The following is a 25998-nucleotide window of genomic DNA, read 5'->3' on the forward strand; positions in this document are numbered from 1 at the left end:
CTTTTGAAACTGGAAACTTTAACCGTGTCAAAGTCTGTTTCCATATTGACCTAACCAAACCTGAATGATACTGATGGTTCATAAGACATTAGTAATAGTCAGCAGTTTGGTTCCTCATGAATGCCTTCCACAGAGCTCTTTCCTGCTTTTTAAACCAGTTCTGCATCTGACTGGTAACTTCCTTGCCGAACTTCTGAAGCAGTCAGCACCTAAATAACTGGAATGTTCCATCAGAAGTTTGAACTAAAGAAGCTACCCAGATGAACAGCCCGCATCTTCAAGATCAATAGTCCCCAAACCCCGGGACTGGACAGTTTGATACAGAGACCCAAAGAAAAAAGAAAAAACTCAACCTACATTTATTTACATTTTATTTCTAATCTGGTTCTGAAAGAAGTTTTATTTTAGAAACCTACTAGATTCTCTCCTCCACATCCAACTCAGTCACGTGTCGAAAATCCATCCGCTATTTTCTTTAACCCTCCAAGCTAGCAAACTTAACAAAATAATAAAACATATTTAAAAAATGTTTCTTTTAGCAGAAAAGTTTCAGAGGAAACAGCATAAGAGCCTTTGACTTCAAAATTAAAGAAAATCTGCATTTAACAGCCAACAACCAGGAGTATTTACTCCAAATATGGATTTGTTGGACAGTTGTTCCCACATAGTGACAATGCAGAATATTCATTCTGTCTAATGTTACAAGGGTGCTGCTAATAATGTTGTTTAAACAGCAGATTCGCAGTAATTAATATATTAAGAGAAAAACAGTTTTAAGATAAGATAAGAGATAAAATAAGACTTTATTCATCCCATGATAGTAAATTTTCTTGTCTGCAGCAGCAAAAAAGACATCCAAATAGCAAAGTGACATCCAAAATAGTACTATAGTGACTTTAGTAAAAACATTTTTTAACAACTTATCAGCTACACCTTAAAAGTCAGACAAGTTGGCATCTGATTTTCAGCTTCCACTTTGACCGTTACAGGTTAAGGGAAAATCTAAATCACATTTTAATGGGTCCTACATTGAATCTAGTGAACTGAGGAAGCTTAAAGCAGTTCCAGAGATTTTACAGAGGATGAAGACAAACTTAAAATTAAAGAGAAACTGGACAAAAAATTATCTGATGCCTACTTCAGCTTGATACCGGCCGGTCCATGAAAACATTAATATCAAACCAGATTGTGGCCTGAAAATGGTTGGAGACCACTGGTCTAGATCAACCTCTGAAATGCAGCTGACCTCAGAATCAGCTTGTTTTTACACGAGACTCCATTCTACTGTGTGGTAGACCATCGATTGAGGAAGGTAAAACACTCAGTACAAACTTAGAATTTTCCTTCAGGAAGGAAAAAAACTGTACTTTATGAGGTACCAGAGAGGACAGTGGTCCTAATCTACAGACCCCCCCATGTTCCCCACATAGTTTGATCCAGAATGACCAAACGACTTTACTCCTCCTACAAATAGTTTATTATCAAAATAGAGCAGCAACAAAAAGAACAAGAAGGCCACAAAGCAACAGAGCAGGCTCAGAATGAGCACATCCAGAAATGGACGGATGTCAGAAACTGGAACAGGTGTGAGTGAAACGAGTGACAAGGGAACCTGGATGGAGACCATGCAGGCATGAATAGGATGGGTTTCACATTTCTAACTTTACAGTTTAACAGAACATCCAGGAAGGAGCTGATATGTGACACTGATGGAGCTTAAGGTGGAGCACTGAGGTCACCAGACATGTGGAAGGAGCATGGTGGTAGTTCTTACACTGTGTGCCCCGTTTCTGGAAGTTGTCTTGCGAGCTTCAGGGCGGCACGTGTGCGAGGGCCGGCAGCTGGGCTGTGAGTGGCAGGGGGTCGTGTGAGGGGGGCATTCAGCTGAGTAAAAGTTCTGGGGGAGGTGTGGGCGGAGCGGCATACTGCTGACCTCTGCTGGAGGACAGAGTGGCAGCAGCGTGATTGCCTGTTGACGGTGAACACAGCACGTCTGAGTCCCAGGACAACACTGAACGCGCCATCTGGAGGCCCCTAAACACACCTCATGGCCCAACCTGAGATGGTCTGAATTTGGTCTTTCATTTTTTTTCTCTCTTTTCATTTTTGGGTTGCAAACGATTTCAGAGATACATGACTCTGAAATAAAATTGTTCTCAAAGCTTTCTGACAAAGGATGTTCAAAATTTGCTGATCTATTGTACGCTCCAGTCCATTAAACATCTATCCATTCATTCATCTATCCTTCGACTCGTCACCTTTCCACCCATCCTTCTCTCCATTGATCTAGTCCCCCATCCATCTATTCGTCAGCCCATCCATCCATCCATCCATCCATCATCCATCATCCATCCATCCATCCCTATGTCATCATTCATCTGTCATCATCCATCTATCTATCCATCTGCCCATCCATCCATCTGCCATCAACCATCTGTTAGTCTGTCATGTTTTTCATATTCCTCCATCCAACCATTAGTCAGCACACCGCCATCCACCCATTCATGCATTTATTCTCCCATCATTTATCCTCGTCACTTATCCATACATCTTTCTCCTGATCCTTCCTACAGTTATTCAATCCATCATATCTGCCCAACCCCCATTATCCATGCATCCATAATCTCACTAAGGCACTAATTCATTCCTCCATTTTTTGCTAATCCATCTATTCATCCATCAGTTTATTTATCTGTTTCAATAAAGAAGTTAATGCCAGCTTAGAATTATGACTATTTTTTTGCATCACTGCTGCAAACAAAACAGGACATCTCAAAAATATGTTTAACACCTTTTAGTTTATCACAGGAGCACTGACAGGTTTACAGCTGTCATGGACACATAGTCAAAGCAGATTTAACTTGGAGAAAGCTATGAAAACAAACCCACTAATGCTAATGTATGTCCCTATGAGGTAGTGTGAAGATTAAAAGAAAAAGGTAAATACTGAAGAAGTTAATGTTAAGTCACTAACGTCACACAAAGGCATAAATGCACTCAATTAAGTCAGTTTTTGAAAAACATTTAAAAAGGTGTTTTTATAACCAAGACTAAGAAGGAAAAGAATGTAACTGATCATTATTCAAACTGCCAAATGGAGTCCATTCTTTTTGGGCTGCATGCATAAAATTGTTTATAACTTTATTTATTGAACATTTTTTGTATTAAACAGACATACAGAGTGTATAATGAAATGTCAAAAAAAAGGCAAGGTGGGAGGGGGGCTCACCTCGTTTTTGTGCAGACTGGAGAGGGGTCTGGAAGTCGGACTACCTGTTGAACACACAAAGCACATTTAGCTTTTCAAAACATAAAATTGGGTCACAGATTAAGATGAGCCTTCCTAAACATACTTCTCCTACAACAGAGGTGTTGTGGAATCCAGGCCTTGAGGGCCGGCATTCTCCTGGCTACTCAGAAACCCCGCCCTACTGATTACCTGCATCAGTTGTGTTTTGCCAATAAATAGCTACAATTGCAAGTTAGTTGAAAACTTGTTGGACACCGACCCTCGAGGCCTGGAGTTTGACCCATGTGTCCTAGAACATTATCCAACATCTGGCCCATGCTCTGACTGAGGAATCAAAAGGGTTATTACATTCAAATTACTCATTTTTTTCAATCCTCTTATGGAAACTGGACATTGCCATAAGTCATGGGGTCTGATACTTCAGAGTGATTCTAGGAGGTCATGGCAATGAGAAGGAAGGATCTCCTGCATTGTCAGTGTAACAGCAGTTCTGAAGAAGCTTTTGACTGAAGACCCTTTGTTGTTGAGTTGTTGTGTTATGAGGAGAAGGATCAACCTTTTCATCTTAACAAGCATCCTTCTTTGAACAACCAGCCCTAAAGGCTCCAGAGCAGACCCAAGAACAGAACAAGCATCCTTCAACCCATAGTTCTGCCTCAACAGGTGACTGCAGACGAGATCACAGTCTCCACAGAAGACTTAGAGAAGATATAGACCATCTTACTGTAAACACTGAAGGACTTGGCTTCCTTATTGACTGTATCCTCTCTTGAAAACAGCATCAGTCATGCATCTCCAGTCAAGTCGGTTTTTTATCTGATACCCAACTTCAAAATATTAAATCGAATAATTAGAAAGGTTAAGATTTTCAATTAATTTTATATTCTGAGTTTAAAAAAAGTTTGAATATACAATTCAGGTTAAGAAGATTCAGCGTGAATTACTTTTTTAAACATGTATGGACTTCTAGAAGCTAAACTAAGTTTCTACGAAAATGAGTTTGACGTACTGATAAAAGTTTAAAAAAATTAAAAATGTCCCACAAGCTGTTAGATACCTAGGTGAGTGACATTGGTTCTCTCTCATTTGTGGTGAACGGCCATCAAGAATCATTTGGTGATAACAAAAGGCCACGGTCTTGTTTGATGTGGTGGTGATTTTAATTTCTGGTTGAGTTCTAATTTGGATCGATCACTTCAACTTATAAATAATGCATTGACATCTGTGTTCGGGGAAAGCAGACCTAAAGGTAACCTGTTTCTCAAAGAAGAGCCAAACAAATGATCTCTACCTTATATAAAATGTAAGTCTTAAACGAATCAGTTTTCCACTGCAGGATCAGTGATGTCTTATACAATCTCATCTGCTAAACGGTAATTAAAGCCAGTACAATCGACACAAGTTCTAAAGAGTCTCACTGCTGTCTGTGCTTCGCTGAGGTTTGTTCTTCAACAGGGCTTCCATCACGTCTTGGATCCTCCAAAGCTCTTTCTGGATCTGGATATGCTGCTGGCTTGGAGGCTCAGTCTATAGGGACAGAAACACAGATAAAGGGACATAAAAATTGATAGCACATAGGTGTGTCTGAGAGCACATAGTGTGAGTTACCTGAGGGCTGCCCAGAGCATCCAGCTGCTCCAACAAATTGGACTTAGCCAGAATGACATCAGCTTCCAGTTGGTCATACTCCCTCCATGACTGCTCCAACTCCTGAAATGAGCATGTGCTTTGACACCAGTGATACCGGTATGTGCTAAAGTGGTGTGTTTGTTTGAAAGAGCGCATTAAACTGGCATGCCGTTTTGCAAAAATGTTACCGGCATGTTTGCGGCAGTGTTGCGTGAGTATATCTACCAGCTGGTGTGTATTTTCTTACGGTGTTGACTCTGGACAGCTCTCTACATGTGCTAAGCAGGCCGCTCTGCAGCTGGTCCCTCTGTTGGACAAGGCTCTGCCTGACTGTGCTGCTGCTGCTCTGCTCACCCAGCTCCTGACTGGCCAACAGCAGTGCTGTCTCCAGGGTGTGCTGTTTAAAAATAAAAGAAGTCTCTTACTGCACGCCTGGGAACGATGAGTCCATATTCATTCCAAAATGACATACCTGTTCTCTGTGAAGTTGTTGGACTTTCTCCGTCTGCATCCTTACCACCTTGTCTTGCTCACACAGCCTGCTCAGCTTGGTCTGGGACAGACAAAAGCACATCAGCTACAAAATCAGCCAAAGTATTTCCCTGAAAGTGATGCTCTCTTACGTCTATGTCGATCTCTTTAGTATGCTGGTTGAAGGTGCCTCCTTTTAGATTGTCTGGGTTGATCTGAAAGAGGACACATATTTAGGACCAACTCTGTTTACAGCCCAATGCGGTTTCACGTGGATTAAAACACTATTTTCCAACCCTGGTCTTCAGGGATCCCTGTCCTGCATGTTTTCTATCCTACTTTGCCTGAACACCATTGGCTTTAATGACGGTCAATGTTAAGTCTTTTCCAAAGGCTGATGACGAGCTGATTCAGGTGTGTTAGAGTAGAGTACCCTAAAACCGCTGGAAATAGACCCAGAAAGAGATGGAAGCGCCAAAATGTACAGTTGCTTTAATGCAGTCAGGTTGGAACACAAAGACCCAGATACACTTCCTGCAGAGTGGTTACCCACAATGGTTTTTGTTTTGTTTACAGGTCAAAAAATGCAAGTTAGAGAAGGCCAAGGCACCTTATGATGTCTACTGGGAAAAACCTGTGAGATTAACAGTTTCCTGGATAGAAGTTTGCATCAGTTTTAATTTTATTTTTGTTGGACTAATTCCCTTTAGACAATGTTCACATATCCCAAAATGTCACTGCGCAGCAACCTGAATGCATGCTTTTAATCAAAATTGACAGGCGGCTGCATTTGTAATCGGGAGGCAGCAGTCGAATTTTTACACACTGAGCACCCGCGAAGTATTTATGTAAAGGTTAAAAGTTTATGGCGACTGGATGATTTTTTGACGTCGGTCACTGGCCACCTGGGCACATTTGCAGGTAGCATTGGTGGCCGTCCAGTGACAGGCGGGTAGCAGGAAGGCAGCAGCGCAATAATAATGGCATTGATGCTGCACAAAACTCATCATGGCGCTCATAGCACCACAGTGAGTCCGAGACCTGCGTATTGATAAATTGCAGTTGATGTTAAGAAGAATACGAAGAAGACAGAACATTGTACTTTTTGCACTACTCTCAGAAGAAGAGCAAAGTGCACATGAAGGGAGAAGAAGAAGAATCTGAGTTCTGAATAACCAGTATTGTAGAATGGCCTGCCGTGTGGCCTGTGGAACTTGATATAGAGCTGCTGTGGGCCATGCTGTGGCATCATCCCCGCCTGACTGACGGCCGCTGTCTTCCTTAAAGGCCACACCCAGGATTTTCAAAAATCAGGCAGCATAAAATCTTGAAGATTAATCCCAATAAGTCTGAGTCAACATTTCTATGGCAACTACTCTCTCCAATCAGGAGTGAGTGGAAGCCCACACCACTACCACTTACGTTTTGAATGCTTGACGTGGGAGCCAGCAGGCTCCACCTACTTTTATCGAGGTATTTTATTGGTCAGTTTAAACTTGATTAACATGCAATAAAGACAAAATGTGAAAATAGGATTGTCAGGAAAATGTTAGAAAAAGGTATCAGAGCCAAAATGGTTATTCTGACCAATAGAATGACTGAGTAAGAGCTGTTTATTTCTCTATAGAAGTCTTTGGGGTTTTGGCTTCTTGGAACCAGCAGGTACTTCCTGTTTGGGAGGCCAGGGGGGAGGGGTCACTTAGTCCAGTTCTCATATACAGTCAATGCTGCAGGGTAAATATTGGCAGATCAATAACCTGCAGCGGTCGATTTAAGCCATGCAGTAGCAGAATCAGCCTTTGATGACTGTCTAGTAGTTTATTGTTAGAACTGACTGAACAGGCAGCTCGTTCCACTTTGACTTGTGTTTCCTTTAAATGCAGAAGTCAGAGGCGGACCAAAAGAGCTATTCAGAAATAAAAATAACAGAACCAAAATACAACAAAAAGTTTTTCTTGTGTTGCAGAAGTATTCCTAGCTACTTGTTTTCTTAATCCCGTTGTTCTTTTAAAACTATCCACAGTTCAAATTCAGAAATTTCAACAGATTAGTTGACAACTGAATAGTGGAGTAAACCTGTAACATTTTGCTTTACTGCTTCACATTAACTTTAACAGTAAATTACAGATTGCATGGCATTTGCTGTATATTGCTCAGCTAATATTTGGTTCTCTGTTTGGAGAAACACTGGTTTTCTCTCTGATCTGAACTTGAAAGTTCATACCCTTTTGTTTTATATTTAATATTTGAACAAATCATTGTGAAATGTTTCAAGCAGATAAAAAGTGTCAGAAACATGGCCTTGAAGCCTATTCCTTTGTCATTAACAGCTTTCATGTCCCTGCAGTTCAAACCCCAAGGCTGTCAAAGTTAATTTACAGAAAAATCAATCAAGCGCAAAGCAATTAATTGATTAATGTGTGTTTGACAGCCAAGTACAACCTGACACATTGCAGCTTTAATCCTAAAGTAATGTTTAGAAAATGCTCATCGACATTTATGAAAATTCTAAAAATTGAGAAAAACAGAAGAAAAATAAGGCAAAAACACACTTGAATCACAGTCATTTGAACAATGAAAACTACGCATGAAGATGAGGAATGAGAGGAGCTTCATTAACGGCTTGTGGCTATGCTTCCCTCCAATACTTTGACAGGAACCATCAAATAAGACATGACGTTCTGCAAACAGGAAACCTTACTTTCCCTCCTGCTGAGATGAACACAGAGAAGTGTACTGATTTACAACGAATGGAGGGGATGACTGCATCTGGTGGGGGCTGGTGGTGTTATGGAAGTTGTGGACGCACACGTGGGCTAGATGGGCACCGTTCTGGCTTTGGGCTGCTTCTCTGCACTCAAGGAAAACAAAACGCCTTTCTATTTAAGCTTGTACAGTTCCACATGTGGTAAAAATAAATGAGGAAAGCAGAACCTTAGGTAGGTATTACAACACACAACACAGTTATGTCTAGATTTTAATGTCTTCTGGGATAAACAAGGCACATTTCTTCCTCTCCTTCACTTCTCTTTTTCATCTGTGATTGTAGATGTCATTTTCACTGTTGTTCCTGTGTTTCTTCATCAGTGTTTCTTTGTGTTTGCGTTTTCAGACCCCAGTCACTAAAAGCATCACTGCTAAGTCTGTTTCTGCTGAAGGTTTCTTCCTTTCAGAGGGAATTTTCCTCTTCATGCTAGGCTGGTTTAGTGCTCAGTTACTTATACAGACCGTATTTAAAGACCCACTCCAAGGAAAATTGTGTTTTTGTTGTTTTTAACATGATTTTGTGGCATCTTTCTCATGATGGAGGACATGCATAAAATGATTCAAATAAGGAGCAGACAAAAAAATGTGGTTGGAAAAAGCTTGTAGCTGCGATCTAGATGCTACAATTGGCAGGCCTCAAGCGCCATTCTCCGCTTCATTCTGATGCATCCACAAATAGATCCATGAACGTCTTTGTTTTCCTCGTTTCGGCTAAAATCTGGATCTAAACTGTACAGCCGGATAGTTATGATATTGCTCACCATTTTTGTTGAACCGGTAAGGTTAGGTTGGGCGTGCGAGGGGCTGTAAGCTAGTGAGAGAGAATGTAAACAGAGAGCTTTCAGGAACGAGGAGAGGAAAAGGGGCAGGAGGTAGCAGGGCAGAGAATAAATAATGGGATGATGGGAAATAAGGGAAGGCTTACTCCATATCAACGGTCCCGCCCACAATTCAGAGGTGAATTTCTAACAAACTCCCGCCGCTCTGCAGAAACTATATCCTAGAAAATGACACGGTTAAAAAAAAAAAAAAGTTTAACTAAGAACAGCATAATTAAATATAAAATACCATCAAAAGATGATCAATTGGAGTGGGGCTTTAAAAACTGTTGCTTTGATTGGTTTGATGGTTCTTGCTTTTTATTTGTAGCAATTAAAGATAACCTAATAAACTGCATTGAATTTTCTGTATCTGACGGTTATATGTTTTGTCTATAATCAAAAGGTAGGAAGTGTGTGTTACCATAAAGCAGCAAAGACGTGGAGATTATGCACAGCTTACTCCCAGAAATAAGTGCTTAAAGTGGATCTCTAACCCACAAAATCTGGTCTATCTTGAGTGTCTCAAACATGGGTTCAGGATTTACATTATTTAATTTTAACACTGTTAACGTCATGTGTTGTTGATTACTTGAGGTACTGCTTGCTGTATTTAATAAAACAAAATCAAATGGTTTCATCTTCTGACTGAAACTTTGGATCAAATTAAAAGAGAACTGTAATATAAAACAGAGCAGGTTTTTTTTTTTTAACTGGTCAAGCTTTTTTTGATTTCCTTAAGTGATGAGAAGTCTATAAAGGCTGCAATGATCGATTGGAAACTCAAAAACAACGTCACGGATGGACACATGGGGCAGCCTTTACAGCAGCTATAGCCAGATCCTGCCATAGACCTTACTTGCTGGTAGAGTTGCGGCCTTGGTGCCGAGTTCTCAATCATAGTGTGGATCATGAAGATTAGAGGCTCATTCTCCTTGGTCTAGCGTACACCAGAAAGGAAGAGGGCATTTGGATGCAACTGTCATTACAGGTAGTGGACACTTGCAAAGTAGTGATAGTATTAGTGGTTTATTTGGATTAAAAATACCTTTCTGGCACTTAATGACACTATAGAGCATTTTAAGGAACAGTAAAATACAAAAATAGGAAACAGAAGTACTAGAATAGTAAAGTAACACACATTAAACCAGACAGACACAGAAAAAACAGGATAGGTAAAACTAAAACAATAGATTCGGCTGTTTTGGTTATGGACTTAAAGCAAGTTTAAACAGAAGAATCTTGAGTGAGGATTACAAAAGAGGGAACAAAGTGACACTTCTGAGCTCAGAGAAGATCGCGAGGTGACAGAAAGCTCTGCTCCCCAGAGAGGTGGAAAGAAGGACAATGAAGTGAACGGAGGAAGAAGATCAAAGAGTGGAGAAGGAAGTAGAAATGTGAAGCAGATCTAAAAGATTTTAAATGCAGAGGTTGTTAATGAAAGTATGCAGAGGGATTTTGAATTCAATCCAGAACTGGATCCAGTGGAGCTGCTGGATAGATGGAGTGATGTGATGGATGGAGGGATTGTGGTGATAAAACAAGCAGCTCTGTGCTCAAATCTGTGCTAATTGACATTTTTGGAGACATTTGTGAGTGAAACCAAAGAGGAGAGAGCTGCAATAATCCCTTCAAGTATAAAGGCTATTAACAAGAACTGAAGTGGCATGGGAGCAAGTGCTGGGCAAAGGCAGTTAATGGAAGAATCCCTGCAGGTAGTGTTATGAGTGTGAGAGTGGAAAGATAATGTACTGTCAAAAAAAAATAATAACACCCCCAATCTTAACCTGAGGGAAAAAACAAAGAGTGGGATGACGTGGAAAGAGAAAAGTTGTTGATTTTGGACAACAGGGATTCAGAGCCAACAAGAAAAACTCAATTTTCTCAGTAATAAGTTTAAGAAAGCTTGAGAAAAACGAGTATATGTTTGCAGCTCAGCAGTTAACGAGAGAAGATGGGGGAAGGTTGGAGATGGGTTCACCCATGTAGCAGTGAAAATATCTGCTGTGTTTATGAAAGATATCCAGTGGGGCAAACAGTTTAGTTAGCCACCAATTGTGCAAGTTCTCCCACTTAAAAAGATGAGAGAGGCCTGTAATTTTCATCATAGATATACCTCAACTATGAGAGACAAAATAAGGAAAAGAAATCCAGAAAATCACATTGTCTGATTTTTAAAGAATTTATATACAAATTATGGTGGAGAATAAGTATTTGGTCAATAACAAAAGTTCAACTCAATACTTTGTTATATACCTTTTGTTGGCAATGACAGCAGTCAAACGTTTCCTGTAAGTCTTCACAAGGTTTTCACAAACTGTTGCTGGTATTTCGGCCCATTCCTCCATGCAGATCTCCTCTAGAGCAGTGATGTTTTGGGGTTGTTGGTGGGCAAAACAGACTTTGAACTCCCTCCAAAGATTTTCTATGGGGTTGATATCTGGAGACTGACTTAGGTCACTCCAGGACCTTAATATGCTTCTTACAAAGTCACGCCTTCGTTACCCGGGTAATGTGTTTGGGATTGTTGTCTAGGTGAAAGACCCAGTCACGTTTCATCTTCAATGCCCTTGCTGATGGAAGGAGGTTTTTCACTCAAAATCTGAAGATAAATGGCCTCATTCATTCTTTTCTTTACATGGATGAGTCGTCCTGGTCCCTTTGCTGAAAAACAGCCCCAAAGCATGATGCTTCCACCCCCGTGCTTTACAGTAGTTATGGTGTTGTTTGGATGCAACTAAGCATTCTGAGAGATGAGTAGAGTTGTTTCCAAAAAGTTCTATTTTAGTTTCATCTGACCATAGGACATTCTGCCTGCACATGTACTGGCTTTAGCAGGGGGACACGTCTGGCACTGCAGTGTTTGAGTCCCTGGTGAAGTAGTGTGTTACTGATGGTAGCCTTTGATACTTTGGTTCCCAGCTCTCTGCAGGTCATTGACTAGGTCACCCATGTGGTTCTGGGATTTTTGCTCATTTTGATCCCACAGGGTGAGATCTTGAGAGGAGCCCCAGATGGAGAGAGATTATCAGTGGTTTTGTATGTCTTTCATTTCCTAATAATTCTTTAAAAATCAGACAATGTGATATCCTGGATTTTTGTTTCTCATTTTGTCTCTCATAGTTGAGGTGTACCTATGATGAAAATTACAGCCCTCTCATTTTTTTAAGTAGGAGAACTTGGGCAATTGTTGGCTACATAAATACTTTTTGGCCCACTTAATATAAGAATATAATTAGAGGACCTTTTTAATATGATCTTGTTGCAAATAAGAAAAACATCATAAAGTTCATGAGAACAATGAGCTTCTCCTCGATGTTGGTTTTGGACTTCATCCATCATCAACACTTCACGGGACAAGACCGAGTCCCTAATTGGTTGACGGGTTGTGAATTCTTTGTCAAAGTTCAAATATTTGAATTATCGCTTTGCTGCCCAAATTGCGCTTTAGTCAGACTGCTGCGTCGTGCTCAACACTTAAATCGCACCGCAGTACCTCTTATCCCGTCTGTACATTGACTTAGCAATGAAACTGGACGCCCCTGCTGCATGAATTGGTGTGAATGCAGCTTTAGAGGCAAGATTAAAACCAGTCTTAAATGGCTGCAAACAGCCATTTCTTTTTGAGGACACCTCCTCTCCCAAGCTGCTGCACTGATTTACACAGTGCATGTGATGAAAGCATCCCTCTGTGATGCTGCTGACTTTTTCTCTGCTGCTATGATTCCATCCTGTGACTGACTCTGACAGTCCAAAGCAGTGACACGGGCTGCAGAGTGCCAGTTTTGATCTTGGTGTAATCCATCCATAGAGTGGATCCCACACGTGCCACATCTGAAGGACCATCCTCCACAAGGCCACTGAAACCTTCAGCATGTGGTGGGATGAGAGTGAAATGTGGCCAGTGAAGAATAGGCTGAAACCCTGGAGGGAACAGCTGCTCACTGCCTTGTAGTGACATGTAACTGTAATGGGTTATGACAGCTCTCAAGTCCTTGGAGACATTTCACAAGGAGATCTGCTCAATTTGCTATATAGACATTAATAGTTTTGTCCAGGTGCAGATATTGTTTTGGGAATTATTATTTATCTGATCAGGATTCTTATGCTTTTGCTGATGTATAACATAAAATGTGTAAAAAATGAGAAATGGGAGCCAAAAGTAAGAACTATGGTGCCATCAAATGATCAGCTACTCCAGTAAGTGTGTGACTCATAACTACCTCTGGCAAAATCACAGTAAGCCACCAATAAACATCAAATCCAAATTATAAAATGGATTTGAGGTGAAAAAAGTGGCTTAAGATTTTTTATTTAGTGTGTTTGTCACAAGTAAAATGATATCAGGTCTGCTCACAGGCTTCAACTTCTTGTCTACAGTAAGGGAGAGCTTCGCTCCAGTGTTGCACAGTTTACACTCCTCACCTGGCTGTCCAGGTAAGTCAGGTTCCTCTGTAGGTGATGGGTGAGAACATCTGTCTGCAGAAGCCACAGAAAAAGAAGGAGAAACCATGGAAAAAGGGTTTCAAAGACAGAGGAGCAAACGAAGGTCATAAGAGAAAAACACAAGAAGGTGCAGATAAGAAGAAATACCCAAGAACTGTGGAGGAATTTATGAAACAGTTCAGCTCAGAAGGTTGAATGTCTGATTTCCCCTGCTGTCTTCAGACCAACAGAGAACTGGCTATGTTATAGCAAACAAGTTTCTCATCAATGCTCAGAAGATTTGTTCTAGAAGAATCAGAGGAGCTACATGCTGATAACAGATTAACAGGCTTTCCTTTCTTATACTTTTGGAATTTCTCCTTTTTGGTCTGATCTGAATTGAGAAGCCTCTTTAATACGAGGTCTTTAACATCAACAAAGTCCAGACGATATTTTTTCAAATTTTCTTCTTTTCTAGGACCATTCTGGATGAATGAGAGTATTCATGTTTTCGTGCATCACAACAATCGGAAATCCCAACAGATGCAATGACATGCAACAACACGCACAACCCCTACACCTCTACAAATGTTTAATATGTACAAATGGCAATAAACTCTTAATCTTAACACAACACCAGAAAACCTGCTGTCTTGTCACATCACAATGACATGCCAGTGCAATGCAACCAAAATGAAATGATTAGCATGCATATTACCAAGTATTGCTATCACATTTCTGCTTAAATGTACGTCAAACTGTTTACATAATTTTCTGCTGTAAATTTTGCGCATATTGCACGGATGAAAATTGGTCATCCATGGAAAAAGTGAGAAAAGTAGTGGTCTTTACGTGAAATTTTCACAGATGTATCACGAATGAACCACGCTAAAACCGAGCATGAAAAAACCACGGAAAAGAACACATCAACCAACTGTGCGTGATTATTGTGCTGTATATGTAATTCATTAATGACTTGTGTGTCAGTTAAGTAATTTAAACGTGATTTGGTACATGTTTGAAAAGTCCGTTAGAGATACAGTACAGACCAAAAGTTTGGACACACCTTGTCATTCAAAGAGTTTTCTTTATTTTCATGACTATGAAAATTGTAGATTCACACTGAAGGCTTAAAAACTGTGAATTAACACATGTGGAACTATATACATAACAAAAAAAGTGTGAAACTACTGAAAATATATCATATTGTAGGTTCTTCATAGTAGCCACCTTTTGCTTTGCACACTCTTGGCATTCTCTTGATGAGTTGAGGAGGTAGTTCCCAGAGATGCTTAGCACTTGTTGGGCCTTTTGCCTTCAGTCTGCGGTCCAGCTCACCCCAAACCATCTAGATTGGGTTCAGGTCTGGTGACTTTGGAGGCCAGGTCATCTGGCGCAGCACCCTATAACTCTCCTTCTTGGTCAAATAGCCCTTACACAGCCTGGAGGTGTGTTTGGCGTTATTGTCCTTTTGAAAAATAAATGATGGTCCAACTAAACGCAAACTGGATGGAATAGCATGCCGCTGCAAGATGCTGTGGTAGCCATGCTGGTTCAGTATGCCTTCAATTTGGAATAAATCCCCAACAGTGTCACCAGCTCCTTTCCTGGGGTGGTCCGCATGTGAGCCAGTTTCTTAGTAGTGCTTGATGGTTTTTGTGACTGCACTTGGTGACACTTTCAAAGTTTTCCCAATTATTCCGACTGACTGACCTTCATTTCTTAATAATGGTCACTCGTTTTTCTGTACTTAGCTACTTTTTTCTAGACCTAACGAATACAACTTCTAACAGTCTATTCAGTTGGACTATCAACTGTGTATCCACCAGACTTCTGCACAACACAACTGATGGTCCCAACCCCATTTATAAGGAAAGAAATCACGCTTATTAAACCTGACAGGGCACATCTGTGAAGTAAAAAATATTTCAGGTGACTACCTCTAGAAGCTCATCATGAGACTGCCAAGAGTGTGCAAAGCAGGAATCAAATCAAAAGGTAGCTACTTTGTAGAACCTACAATATGACATATTTTCAGTTGTTTCACACTTTTTTGTTATGAATATAATTCCACATGTATTCATTCACAGTTTTAATGCCTTCAGTGTGAATCTACAATTTTCATAGTCATGAAAATAAAGAAAACTCTTTGAATGAGAAGGTGTGTCCAAACTTTTGGTCTGTACTGTATGTGACACAAATTTGCATATGTATCTTGCAATAATCACATACAATTGCCTAAGATTTACGTGATAATTGCTTATAAACTACGTAGAATACCTGTAAATTGCATGATTCTCAACCGAACAAAAATTTTGAACAGCTCAAAACAAATTCACGTAAAGACCTGTTGGCCAAAACCCTCAACGGACATCTGCACACATTGATGGATGCAAGAAACACATGAATTACATATATCACCAATGTATCACGAAAGACTGAAATTTCATACGTGGAAAATGCGCAAACACATAGATCCGTACAGATAAATAGATCCATGAACGTCTTTATTTCCTTTGCTGACCTGGAATCTGGATAAAAACTGTCCAACTGGTTAGCTCTGATATTGAAAGCCATTTTTGTAGCACTGCTAATATTAGGCTGGGTTTGTGAGCGGCTAGAAGCTAGCAGAAGAGCATGTATACAGAGAGCTCTCTGCAGTGAGGAAGGGTCGGCGGCGAAGTTGCCTCACATCAACAGTCCCACCCACAACACGGGTAAATTTCTTATGAACTCCTACAGCTCTGCAGAAGCTATGTCCTAGAAAACGACACAGGTTCTTGGATTTTGTCATAAAAGTCATAATCATAATGAAAAGACCACTGGGAACGCTTTGAAAATACATCAAAAGATGATCAGAGTGGAACAACTCAGCACATGGATGCCTCACCACTGCACTCCTTCCTTATGTTTTTACATGATCACACTTTAGGGTTCATGAGGATTTCAAATATTATCTATATTTGTAATGCATTTCCAGTGTTGTGTTTTTAATTAAATTAGAATTTATCGAGGAAGTTTTACTATAGACGTGTTTGCATTTACAAAACTCAAGTGTTGCTTTCGTGCCTTTTTCTGTAGTCATTTTGATCAAAAACTTCTTCCTCTAAGTGGCAAAATTTCCCTGGATCATCGTCATGGAGATGCAGCTGTGATGTTAACAGACGAACCTGAAGTGAGGACTTTTCTCCATCCAAACCTGACACCGTATTCTGGACTGAACATGAAGAAAACTCATACCTGTAAATCTGTTATTTTTGTCTAACATAAACGACATCGATTTTCTTAATGCATGTAAAAACAAGAAAGGAAATACCTCCAACCATTTGCTTTATTAATTAGGTCAATTTTTCTCTATTCTGGGTAAACTACTGCTAACATATCTGACTTGATGGAGGCTTGATGACCCTGTTTGGTGATGTTCATTTTCCATGTTGAACAGACAAAGTGCACTCACCAGACCCCCCTAAACCACCACCACCATCACCCACCAACCACTCCAGTTTGGGCACCTCCCTGCACACTCATGCACAGACATAAAAGTCCTTGCTGACCTTGGCGTTTGGCCCCTCCATGCCCAGGGCCACAAGCTGAGCTACAGTGTGTTCCCGCAGGCTGTTGAGCTCCGCCTGCTGCCGGCGGAGCTTGATCAGCAGCAGGGTCAGCTCCTCGGGCTGCACAGAGCAACACACAGAGGAGAACAACAAGACACCACAGAGATTCATTTTTGATCGTCCTACAAGTGCAGAATTGTGGTTTCCTCCAGAATGATGTGCTGTGGCCTTTTCAGAAACATTTACTGAAAGTAACTCAACTGTTTCAGTTCAAGCCTGCAGTGAAACCTGGAGCACAACGCAGAGAAGATGTAAAACAGAGAAAATGTAAAGTTCTGAGGAGCAGAAAAGTTAAGAGCAAACATGGAAATTGGTAAATGATCACTTCTGGTGCGAAAAAAGGTATTTTTATAATTTTCTTTTTTTTTTTTTTTGCAGACACTGCACAGACTTTTCTTTCTGCTCCAGAGAGTCAAACTCTGACACAAGAGGAGAGAGAGAAATCATTAGACTCTTGAGGTTTGCTAAAAGAACACTGACTAAGACAGGAACTGTGCTTTTAATCTATAGTTGACAAAAAAACCTCTGGGGCTTTGAAACTAGAGAAACGGAACAAAAAAAGACAAGGGAAGATATTTTCACTGGGATGGAGACAGAGCAAGAGAGGAGGCCTTTGCTTGTTTCTTTTACGTCTGCCACATTAAAAATGTTATCGGCTATTTAAAAACACAGAGTTCCCCCAAGAAAAATCACATTAAGATGAGCAGCAGCAGAGCACACTCAGATACCTAGGTGTGTGTTGGACGTGTGTCGAGTGTGTGTAGGTGTATATTAGGTGTGTGTGTCAGGTGTGTGTTGGTGTGTGTCATATGTGTATGTTAGGTGTGTGTTGGTGTCTGTCATTTGTGTCTCTCATGTGTGTATGTCAGGTGTGTGTGTCAGGTGTGTGTTGATGTGTGTCATATGTGTATGTCAGGGGTGTGTGTCAGGTGTGTGTTGGATATCTGTCGGTGTATCTTAGGTGTGTTTGTCAGGTGTGTGTTGGTGTCTGTCATTTGTGTCTCTCATGTGTGTACGTCAGGTGTGTGTGTCAGGTGTGTGTTGATGTGTGTCATATGTGTATGTCAGGGGTGTGTGTCAGGTGTTTTTTGGCGATGTTTCTGTATGTGTTTTGTGTGTGTGTGTCAGGTGTGTGTTGGATATCTGTCGGTGTGTGTTGGTGTTTATTAGGTGTGTGTGTCAGATGAGTGTTGGTGTGTGTCATATGTGTATGTCAGGGGTGTGTGTCAGGTGTGTGTTGATGTGTGTCATATGTTTGTGTCAGGTAAGTGTGTCAGGTGTTTGTTGGCTATGTTTCTGTATGTGCTTGGTGTGTGTGTGCCAGGTGTGTGTTGGTGTCTGTCATTTGTGTCTCTCATGTGTGTACGTCAGGTGTGTGTGTCAGGTGTGTGTTGATGTGTGTCATATGTGTATGTCAGGGGTGTGTGTCAGGTGTTTGTTGGCGATGTTTCTGTATGTGTTTGGTGTGTGTGTGTCAGGTGTGTGTTGGATATCTGTCGGTGTGTGTTGGTGTATCTTAGGTGTGTGTGTCAGGTGTGTGAGTCAGGTGTGTGTTGGTGTGTGTCATATGTGTATGTCAGGGGTGTGTGTCAGGTGTGTGTTGGATATCTGTCGGTGTATCTTAGGTGTGTTTGTCAGGTGTGTGTTGGTGTCTGTCATTTGTGTCTCTCATGTGTGTACGTCAGGTGTGTGTGTCAGGTGTGTGTTGATGTGTGTCATATGTGTATGTCAGGGGTGTGTGTCAGGTGTTTGTTGGCGATGTTTCTGTATGTGTTTTGTGTGTGTGTGTCAGGTGTGTGTTGGATATCTGTCGGTGTGTGTTGGTGTATCTTATGTGTGTGTGACAGGTGTGTAAGTCAGGTGTGTGTTGGTGTGTGTCATATGTGTATGTCAGGGGTGTATCTTTGGTGTGTGTGTCAGGTGTGTAAGTCAGGTGTGTGTTGATGTGTGTCATATGTGTATGTCAGGTGAGTATTTCAGGTGTTTGTTGGCTATGTTTCTGTATGTGCTTGGTGTGTGTGTGCCAGGTGTGTGTTGGTGTCTGTCATTTGTGTCTCTCATGTGTGTACGTCAGGTGTGTGTGTCAGGTGTGTGTTGATGTGTGTCATATGTGTATGTCAGGGGTGTGTGTCAGGTGTTTGTTGGCGATGTTTCTGTATGTGTTTGGTGTGTGTGTGTCAGGTGTGTGTTGGATATCTGTCGGTGTGTGTTGGTGTATTTTAGGTGTGTGTGTCAGGTGTGTGAGTCAGGTGTGTGTTGGTGTGTGTCATATGTGTATGTCAGGGGTGTGTGTCAGGTGTGTGTTGGATATCTGTCGGTGTATCTTAGGTGTGTTTGTCAGGTGTGTGTTGGTGTCTGTCATTTGTGTCTCTCATGTGTGTACGTCAGGTGTGTGTGTCAGGTGTGTGTTGACGTGTGTCATATGTGTATGTCAGGGGTGTGTGTCAGGTGTTTGTTGGCGATGTTTCTGTATGTGTTTGGTGTGTGTGTGTCAGGTGTGTGTTGGATATCTGTCGGTGTGTGTTGGTGTATCTTAGGTGTGTGTGTCAGGTGTGTGAGTCAGGTGTGTGTTGGTGTGTGTCATATGTGTATGTCAGGGGTGTGTGTCAGGTGTGTGTTGGATATCTGTCGGTGTATCTTAGGTGTGTTTGTCAGGTGTGTGTTGGTGTCTGTCATTTGTGTCTCTCATGTGTGTACGTCAGGTGTGTGTGTCAGGTGTGTGTTGATGTGTGTCATATGTGTATGTCAGGGGTGTGTGTCAGGTGTTTGTTGGCGATGTTTCTGTATGTGTTTTGTGTGTGTGTGTCAGGTGTGTGTTGGATATCTGTCGGTGTGTGTTGGTGTATCTTAGGTGTGTGTGTCAGGTGTGTAAGTCAGGTGTGTGTTGGTGTGTGTCATATGTGTATGTCAGGGGTGTATCTTTGGTGTGTGTGTCAGGTGTGTAAGTCAGGTGTGTGTTGATGTGTGTCATATGTGTATGTCAGGTGAGTATTTCAGGTGTTTGTTGGCTATGTTTCTGTATGTGCTTGGTGTGTGTGTGCCAGGTGTGTGTTGGTGTGTGTGTGTCAGGTGTGTATTGGTGTGTTTCAGGTGTGTATGCCAGGTGTGTGTGTCAGGTGTGTGTTAATGTGTGTCATATGTTTGTGTCAGGTAAGTGTGTCAGGTGTTTGTTGGCTATGTTTCTGTATGTGCTTGGTGTGTGTGTGCCAGGTGTGTGTTGGTGTCTGTCATTTGTGTCTCTCGTGTGTATGTCAGGTGTGTGTGTCAGGTGTGTGTTGATGTGTGTCATATGTGTATCTTCAGGGGTGTGTGTCAGGTGTGTGTTGGATATCAGTCGGTGTATCTTAGGTGTGTTTGTCAGGTGTGTGTTGGTGTCTGTCATTTGTGTCTCTCATGTGTGTACGTCAGGTGTGTGTGTCAGGTGTGTGTTGATGTGTGTCATATGTGTATGTCAGGGGTGTGTGTCAGGTGTTTGTTGGCGATGTTTCTGTATGTGTTTTGTGTGTGTGTGTCAGGTGTGTGTTGGATATCTGTCGGTGTGTGTTGGTGTTTATTAGGTGTGTGTGTCAGATGTGTGTTGGTGTGTGTCATATGTGTATGTCAGGGGTGTGTGTCAGGTGTGTGTTGATGTGTGTCATATGTTTGTGTCAGGTAAGTGTGTCAGGTGTTTGTTGGCTATGTTTCTGTATGTGCTTGGTGTGTGTGTGCCAGGTGTGTGTTGGTGTCTGTCATTTGTGTCTCTCATGTGTGTACGTCAGGTGTGTGTGTCAGGTGTGTGTTGATGTGTGTCATATGTGTATGTCAGGGGTGTGTGTCAGGTGTTTGTTGGCGATGTTTCTGTATGTGTTTGGTGTGTGTGTGTCAGGTGTGTGTTGGATATCTGTCGGTGTGTGTTGGTGTATCTTAGGTGTGTGTGTCAGGTGTGTGAGTCAGGTGTGTGTTGGTGTGTGTCATATGTGTATGTCAGGGGTGTGTGTCAGGTGTGTGTTGGATATCTGTCGGTGTATCTTAGGTGTGTTTGTCAGGTGTGTGTTGGTGTCTGTCATTTGTGTCTCTCATGTGTGTACGTCAGGTGTGTGTGTCAGGTGTGTGTTGATGTGTGTCATATGTGTATGTCAGGGGTGTGTGTCAGGTGTTTGTTGGCGATGTTTCTGTATGTGTTTTGTGTGTGTGTGTCAGGTGTGTGTTGGATATCTGTCAGTGTGTGTTGGTGTATCTTAGGTGTGTGTGTCAGGTGTGTAAGTCAGGTGTGTGTTGGTGTGTGTCATATGTGTATGTCAGGGGTGTATCTTTGGTGTGTGTGTCAGGTGTGTAAGTCAGGTGTGTGTTGATGTGTGTCATATGTGTATGTCAGGTGAGTATTTCAGGTGTTTGTTGGCTATGTTTCTGTATGTGCTTGGTGTGTGTGTGCCAGGTGTGTGTTGGTGTCTGTCATTTGTGTCTCTCATGTGTGTACGTCAGGTGTGTGTGTCAGGTGTGTGTTGATGTGTGTCATATGTGTATGTCAGGGGTGTGTGTCAGGTGTGTGTTGATGTGTGTCATATGTGTATGTCAGGGGTGTGTGTCAGGTGTTTGTTGGCGATGTTTCTGTATGTGTTTGGTGTGTGTGTGTCAGGTGTGTGTTGGATATCTGTCGGTGTGTGTTGGTGTATCTTAGGTGTGTGTGTCAGGTGTGTGAGTCAGGTGTGTGTTGGTGTGTGTCATATGTGTATGTCAGGGGTGTGTGTCAGGTGTGTGTTGGATATCTGTCGGTGTATCTTAGGTGTGTTTGTCAGGTGTGTGTTGGTGTCTGTCATTTGTGTCTCTCATGTGTGTACGTCAGGTGTGTGTGTCAGGTGTGTGTTGATGTGTGTCATATGTGTATGTCAGGGGTGTGTGTCAGGTGTTTGTTGGCGATGTTTCTGTATGTGTTTGGTGTGTGTGTGTCAGGTGTGTGTTGGATATCTGTCGGTGTGTGTTGGTGTATCTTAGGTGTGTGTGTCAGGTGTGTGAGTCAGGTGTGTGTTGGTGTGTGTCATACGTGTATGTCAGGGGTGTGTGTCAGGTGTGTGTTGGATATCTGTCGGTGTATCTTAGGTGTGTTTGTCAGGTGTGTGTTGGTGTCTGTCATTTGTGTCTCTCATGTGTGTACGTCAGGTGTGTGTGTCAGGTGTGTGTTGATGTGTGTCATATGTGTATGTCAGGGGTGTGTGTCAGGTGTTTGTTGGCGATGTTTCTGTATGTGTTTTGTGTGTGTGTGTCAGGTGTGTGTTGGATATCTGTCGGTGTGTGTTGGTTTATCTTAGGTGTGTGTGTCAGGTGTGTAAGTCAGGTGTGTGTTGGTGTGTGTCATATGTGTATGTCAGGGGTGTATCTTTGGTGTGTGTGTCAGGTGTGTAAGTCAGGTGTGTGTTGATGTGTGTCATATGTGTATGTCAGGTGAGTATTTCAGGTGTTTGTTGGCTATGTTTCTGTATGTGCTTGGTGTGTGTGTGCCAGGTGTGTGTTGGTGTGTGTGTGTCAGGTGTGTATTGGTGTGTTTCAGGTGTGTATGCCAGGTGTGTGTGTCAGGTGTGTGTTGATGTGTGTCATATGTTTGTGTCAGGTAAGTGTGTCAGGTGTTTGTTGGCTATGTTTCTGTATGTGCTTGGTGTGTGTGTGCCAGGTGTGTGTTGGTGTCTGTCATTTGTGTCTCTCATGTGTGTACGTCAGGTGTGTGTGTCAGGTGTGTGTTGATGTGTGTCATATGTGTATGTCAGGGGTGTGTGTCAGGTGTTTGTTGGCGATGTTTCTGTATGTGTTTTGTGTGTGTGTGTCAGGTGTGTGTTGGATATCAGTCGGTGTGTGTTGGTATATCTTAGGTGTGTGTGTCAGGTGTGTAAGTCAGGTGTGTGTTGGTGTGTGTCATATGTGTATGTCAGGGGTGTGTGTCAGGTGTGTGTTGATGTGTGTCATATGTGTATGTCAGGTGAGTATTTCAGGTGTTTGTTGGCTATGTTTCTGTATGTGCTTGGTGTGTGTGTGCCAGGTGTGTGTTGGTGTGTGTGTGTCAGGTGTGTGTTGGTGTGTTTCAGGTGTGTATGTCAGGTGTGTGTGTCAGGTGTGTGTTAATGTGTTTCAGGTGTGTATGTCAGGTGTCTGTTGATGTGTGTCATATGTGTATGTCAGGTGTGTGTTGGTGTGTTACAGGTGTGTATGTCAGGTGTGTGTGTCAGGTGTGTGTTGATGTGTGTCATATGTTTGTGTCAGGTAAGTGTGTCAGGTGTTTGTTGGCTATGTTTCTGTATGTGCTTGGTGTGTGTGTTCCAGGTGTGTGTTGGTGTCTGTCATTTGTGTCTCTCATGTGTGTATGTCAGGTGTGTGTGTCAGGTGTGTGTTGATGTATATTAGGTGTGTGTTGGTGTGTTTCAGGTGTGTATGTCAGGTGTGTGTGTCAGGTGTGTGTTAGTGTGTTTCAGGTGTGTATGTCAGGTGTGTGTTGATGTGTGTCATATGTGTATGTCAGATGTGTGTGTCAGGTGTGTGTTGGTGTGTTTCAGGTGTGTATGTCAGGTGAGTGTGTCAGGTGTGTGTTGATGTGTGTCATATGTTTGTGTCAGGTAAGTGTGTCAGGTGTTTGTTGGCTATGTTTCTGTATGTGCTTGGTGTGTGTGTGCCAGGTGTGTGTTGGTGTCTGTCATTTGTGTCTCTCATGTGTGTACGTCAGGTGTGTGTGTCAGGTGTGTGTTGATGTGTGTCATATGTGTATGTCAGGGGTGTGTGTCAGGTGTTTGTTGGCGATGTTTCTGTATGTGTTTTGTGTGTGTGTGTCAGGTGTGTGTTGGATATCTGTCGGTGTGTGTTGGTGTATCTTAGGTGTGTGTGTCAGGTGTGTGAATCAGGTGTGTGTTGATGTGTGTCATATGTTTGTGTCAGGTAAGTGTGTCAGGTGTTTGTTGGCTATGTTTCTGTATGTGCTTGGTGTGTGTGTGCCAGGTGTGTGTTGGTGTCTGTCATTTGTGTCTCTCATGTGTGTACGTCAGGTGTGTGTGTCAGGTGTGTGTTGATGTGTGTCATATGTGTTTGTCAGGGGTGTGTGTCAGGTGTGTAAGTCAGGTGTGTGTTGGTGTGTGTCATATGTGTATGTCAGGGGTGTATCTTAGGTGTGTGTGTCAGGTGTGTAAGTCAGGTGTGTGTTGGTGTGTGTCATACGTGTATTTCAGGAGTGTGTGTCAGGTGTGTGTTGATGTGTGTCATATGCGTATGTCAGGTGAGTATTTCAGGTGTTTGTTGGCTATGTTTCTGTATGTGCTTGGTGTGTTTGTGCCAGGTGTGTGTTGGTGTGTGTGTGTCAGGTGTGTTTTGGATATGTGTCAGTGTGTGGTGGTGTAAATTAGGTGTGTGTGTCAGGTGTGTGTTAGTGTGTTTCAGGTGTGTTTGTCAGGTGTGTGTTGATGTGTGTCATATGTGGATGTCAGGTTTGTGTGTCAGGTGTGTGTAGGTGTGTTTCAGGTGTGTATGTCAGGTGTGTGTGTCAGGTGTGTGTTGATGTATATTAGGTGTGTGTTGGTGTGTTTCAGGTGTGTATGTCAGGTGTGTGTGTCACGTGTGTGTTAGTGTGTTTCAGGTGTGTATGTCAGGTGTGTGTTGATGTGTGTCATATGTGTATGTCAGATGTGTGTGTCAGGTGTGTGTTGGTGTGTTTCAGTTGTGTATGTCAGGTGAGTGTGTCAGGTGTGTGTTGATGTGTGTCATATGTTTGTGTCAGGTAAGTGTGTCAGGTGTTTGTTGGCTATGTTTCTGTATGTGCTTGGTGTGTGTGTGCCAGGTGTGTGTTGGTGTCTGTCATTTGTGTCTCTCATGTGTGTACGTCAGGTGTGTGTGTCAGGTGTGTGTTGATGTGTGTCATATGTGTATGTCAGGGGTGTGTGTCAGGTGTTTGTTGGCGATGTTTCTGTATGTGTTTTGTGTGTGTGTGTCAGGTGTGTGTTGGATATCTGTCGGTGTGTGTTGGTGTATCTTAGGTGTGTGTGTCAGGTGTGTAAGTCAGGTGTGTGTTGGTGTGTGTCATATGTGTATGTCAGGGGTGTGTGTCAGGTGTGTGTTGATGTGTGTCATATGTGTATGTCAGGTGAGTATTTCAGGTGTTTGTTGGCTATGTTTCTGTATGTGCTTGGTGTGTGTGTGCCAGGTGTGTGTTGGTGTGTGTGTGTCAGGTGTGTTTTGGATATATGTCAGTGTGTGGTGGTGTAAATTAGGTGTGTGTGTCAGATGTGTGTTAGTGTGTTTCAGGTGTGTTTGTCAGGTGTGTGTTGATGTGTGTCATATGTGTATGTCAGGTTTGTGTGTCAGGTGTGTGTAGGTGTGTTTCAGGTGTGTATGTCAGGTGTGTGTTTCAGGTGTGTATGTCAGGTGTGTGTTGGATGCGTGTCTGTGATGCGTCGCGTGTGTCTGGAGCCACAGAGGCACTCACCGTCTTGCCTTGCAGAGACTGTGCAGTGATTGGCTGAGGAGGGGTGCAGGCTGCCATAGATCGCCGGTCCAGAGAATATCCGTACTGCGAGAAAAGAGACAGGATGTCTACTGGACTCTCTGGAAGTCAGGCGTCTGCAGGTTCTCCCCCCTATCGACTCCCCCCCTCCCCATTTCCACAATATGAATCCATTTTAAATTGTGCTTTACTTGTGGCTTTTTAGATGTTTCAATACGAGAAGCTAAAGGTAGCATGGCTAACTTCTCGTTGATTGAGGTCCACTTTCTTTATTGACAAATATGACTTTCTAATTCAGAAGCCTGAAGATATTTGTGATTGTATTTTTCAGTAGCTAGTTTTCCAGGGCAATGGACACTGTTTCTCCATGCCTGTGTCAGTGCAGTGCACTAATAGGAATAGATGCCACCTTGTTTCCAGCTCGTCAAGCTCAGGGAGAGAACATTAGGTGGTGTGTCATCCAAAACCGCCTATTCAAAACAACTACTTGCCATAAAATAACTAAGAAGCAGCAGTGAACACAATAGTGTGGCCACCTCTGTCAGTCTGCCGACAGAGGTGGCTACATCAGTAGCT

At 42.3% G+C, this 25998-nt stretch overlaps 1 protein-coding gene across 18 annotated transcripts in view; it reads right to left on the reverse strand.

Moving 5' to 3' along the window:
• LOC101161206 (pleckstrin homology domain-containing family A member 5) overlaps positions 1 to 25998 on the reverse strand; it is a 98662-nt gene that overhangs the window by 17735 nt on the left and 54929 nt on the right. For 4 of the 18 annotated variants that reach the window (XM_078941664.1, XM_023952254.2, XM_023952255.2 and 1 more), the window contains 11 exons: positions 25405 to 25488; positions 16914 to 17033; positions 13360 to 13413; positions 9794 to 9874; positions 5503 to 5565; positions 5352 to 5432; positions 5127 to 5276; positions 4859 to 4960; positions 4669 to 4777; positions 3230 to 3273; positions 1775 to 1969 (listed from right to left, as the gene is read on the reverse strand). In XM_078941664.1, coding sequence (XP_078797790.1) covers positions 1775 to 1969; positions 3230 to 3273; positions 4669 to 4777; positions 4859 to 4960; positions 5127 to 5276; positions 5352 to 5432; positions 5503 to 5565; positions 9794 to 9874; positions 13360 to 13413; positions 16914 to 17033; positions 25405 to 25488 — 1083 coding nt within the window. The remainder of the gene's footprint in view (positions 1 to 1774; positions 1970 to 3229; positions 3274 to 4668; positions 4778 to 4858; positions 4961 to 5126; positions 5277 to 5351; positions 5433 to 5502; positions 5566 to 9793; positions 9875 to 13359; positions 13414 to 16913; positions 17034 to 25404; positions 25489 to 25998) is intronic. The other 14 variants (XM_078941674.1, XM_078941673.1, XM_078941672.1 and 11 more) reach the window with 8 other exon arrangements.

This window comes from Oryzias latipes, chromosome 23 (genome assembly GCF_053564925.1).
Source record: "Oryzias latipes strain Hd-rR chromosome 23, Olatipes_Hd-rR_3.1".
Taxonomy (NCBI): Eukaryota; Metazoa; Chordata; class Actinopteri; order Beloniformes; family Adrianichthyidae; genus Oryzias; species Oryzias latipes.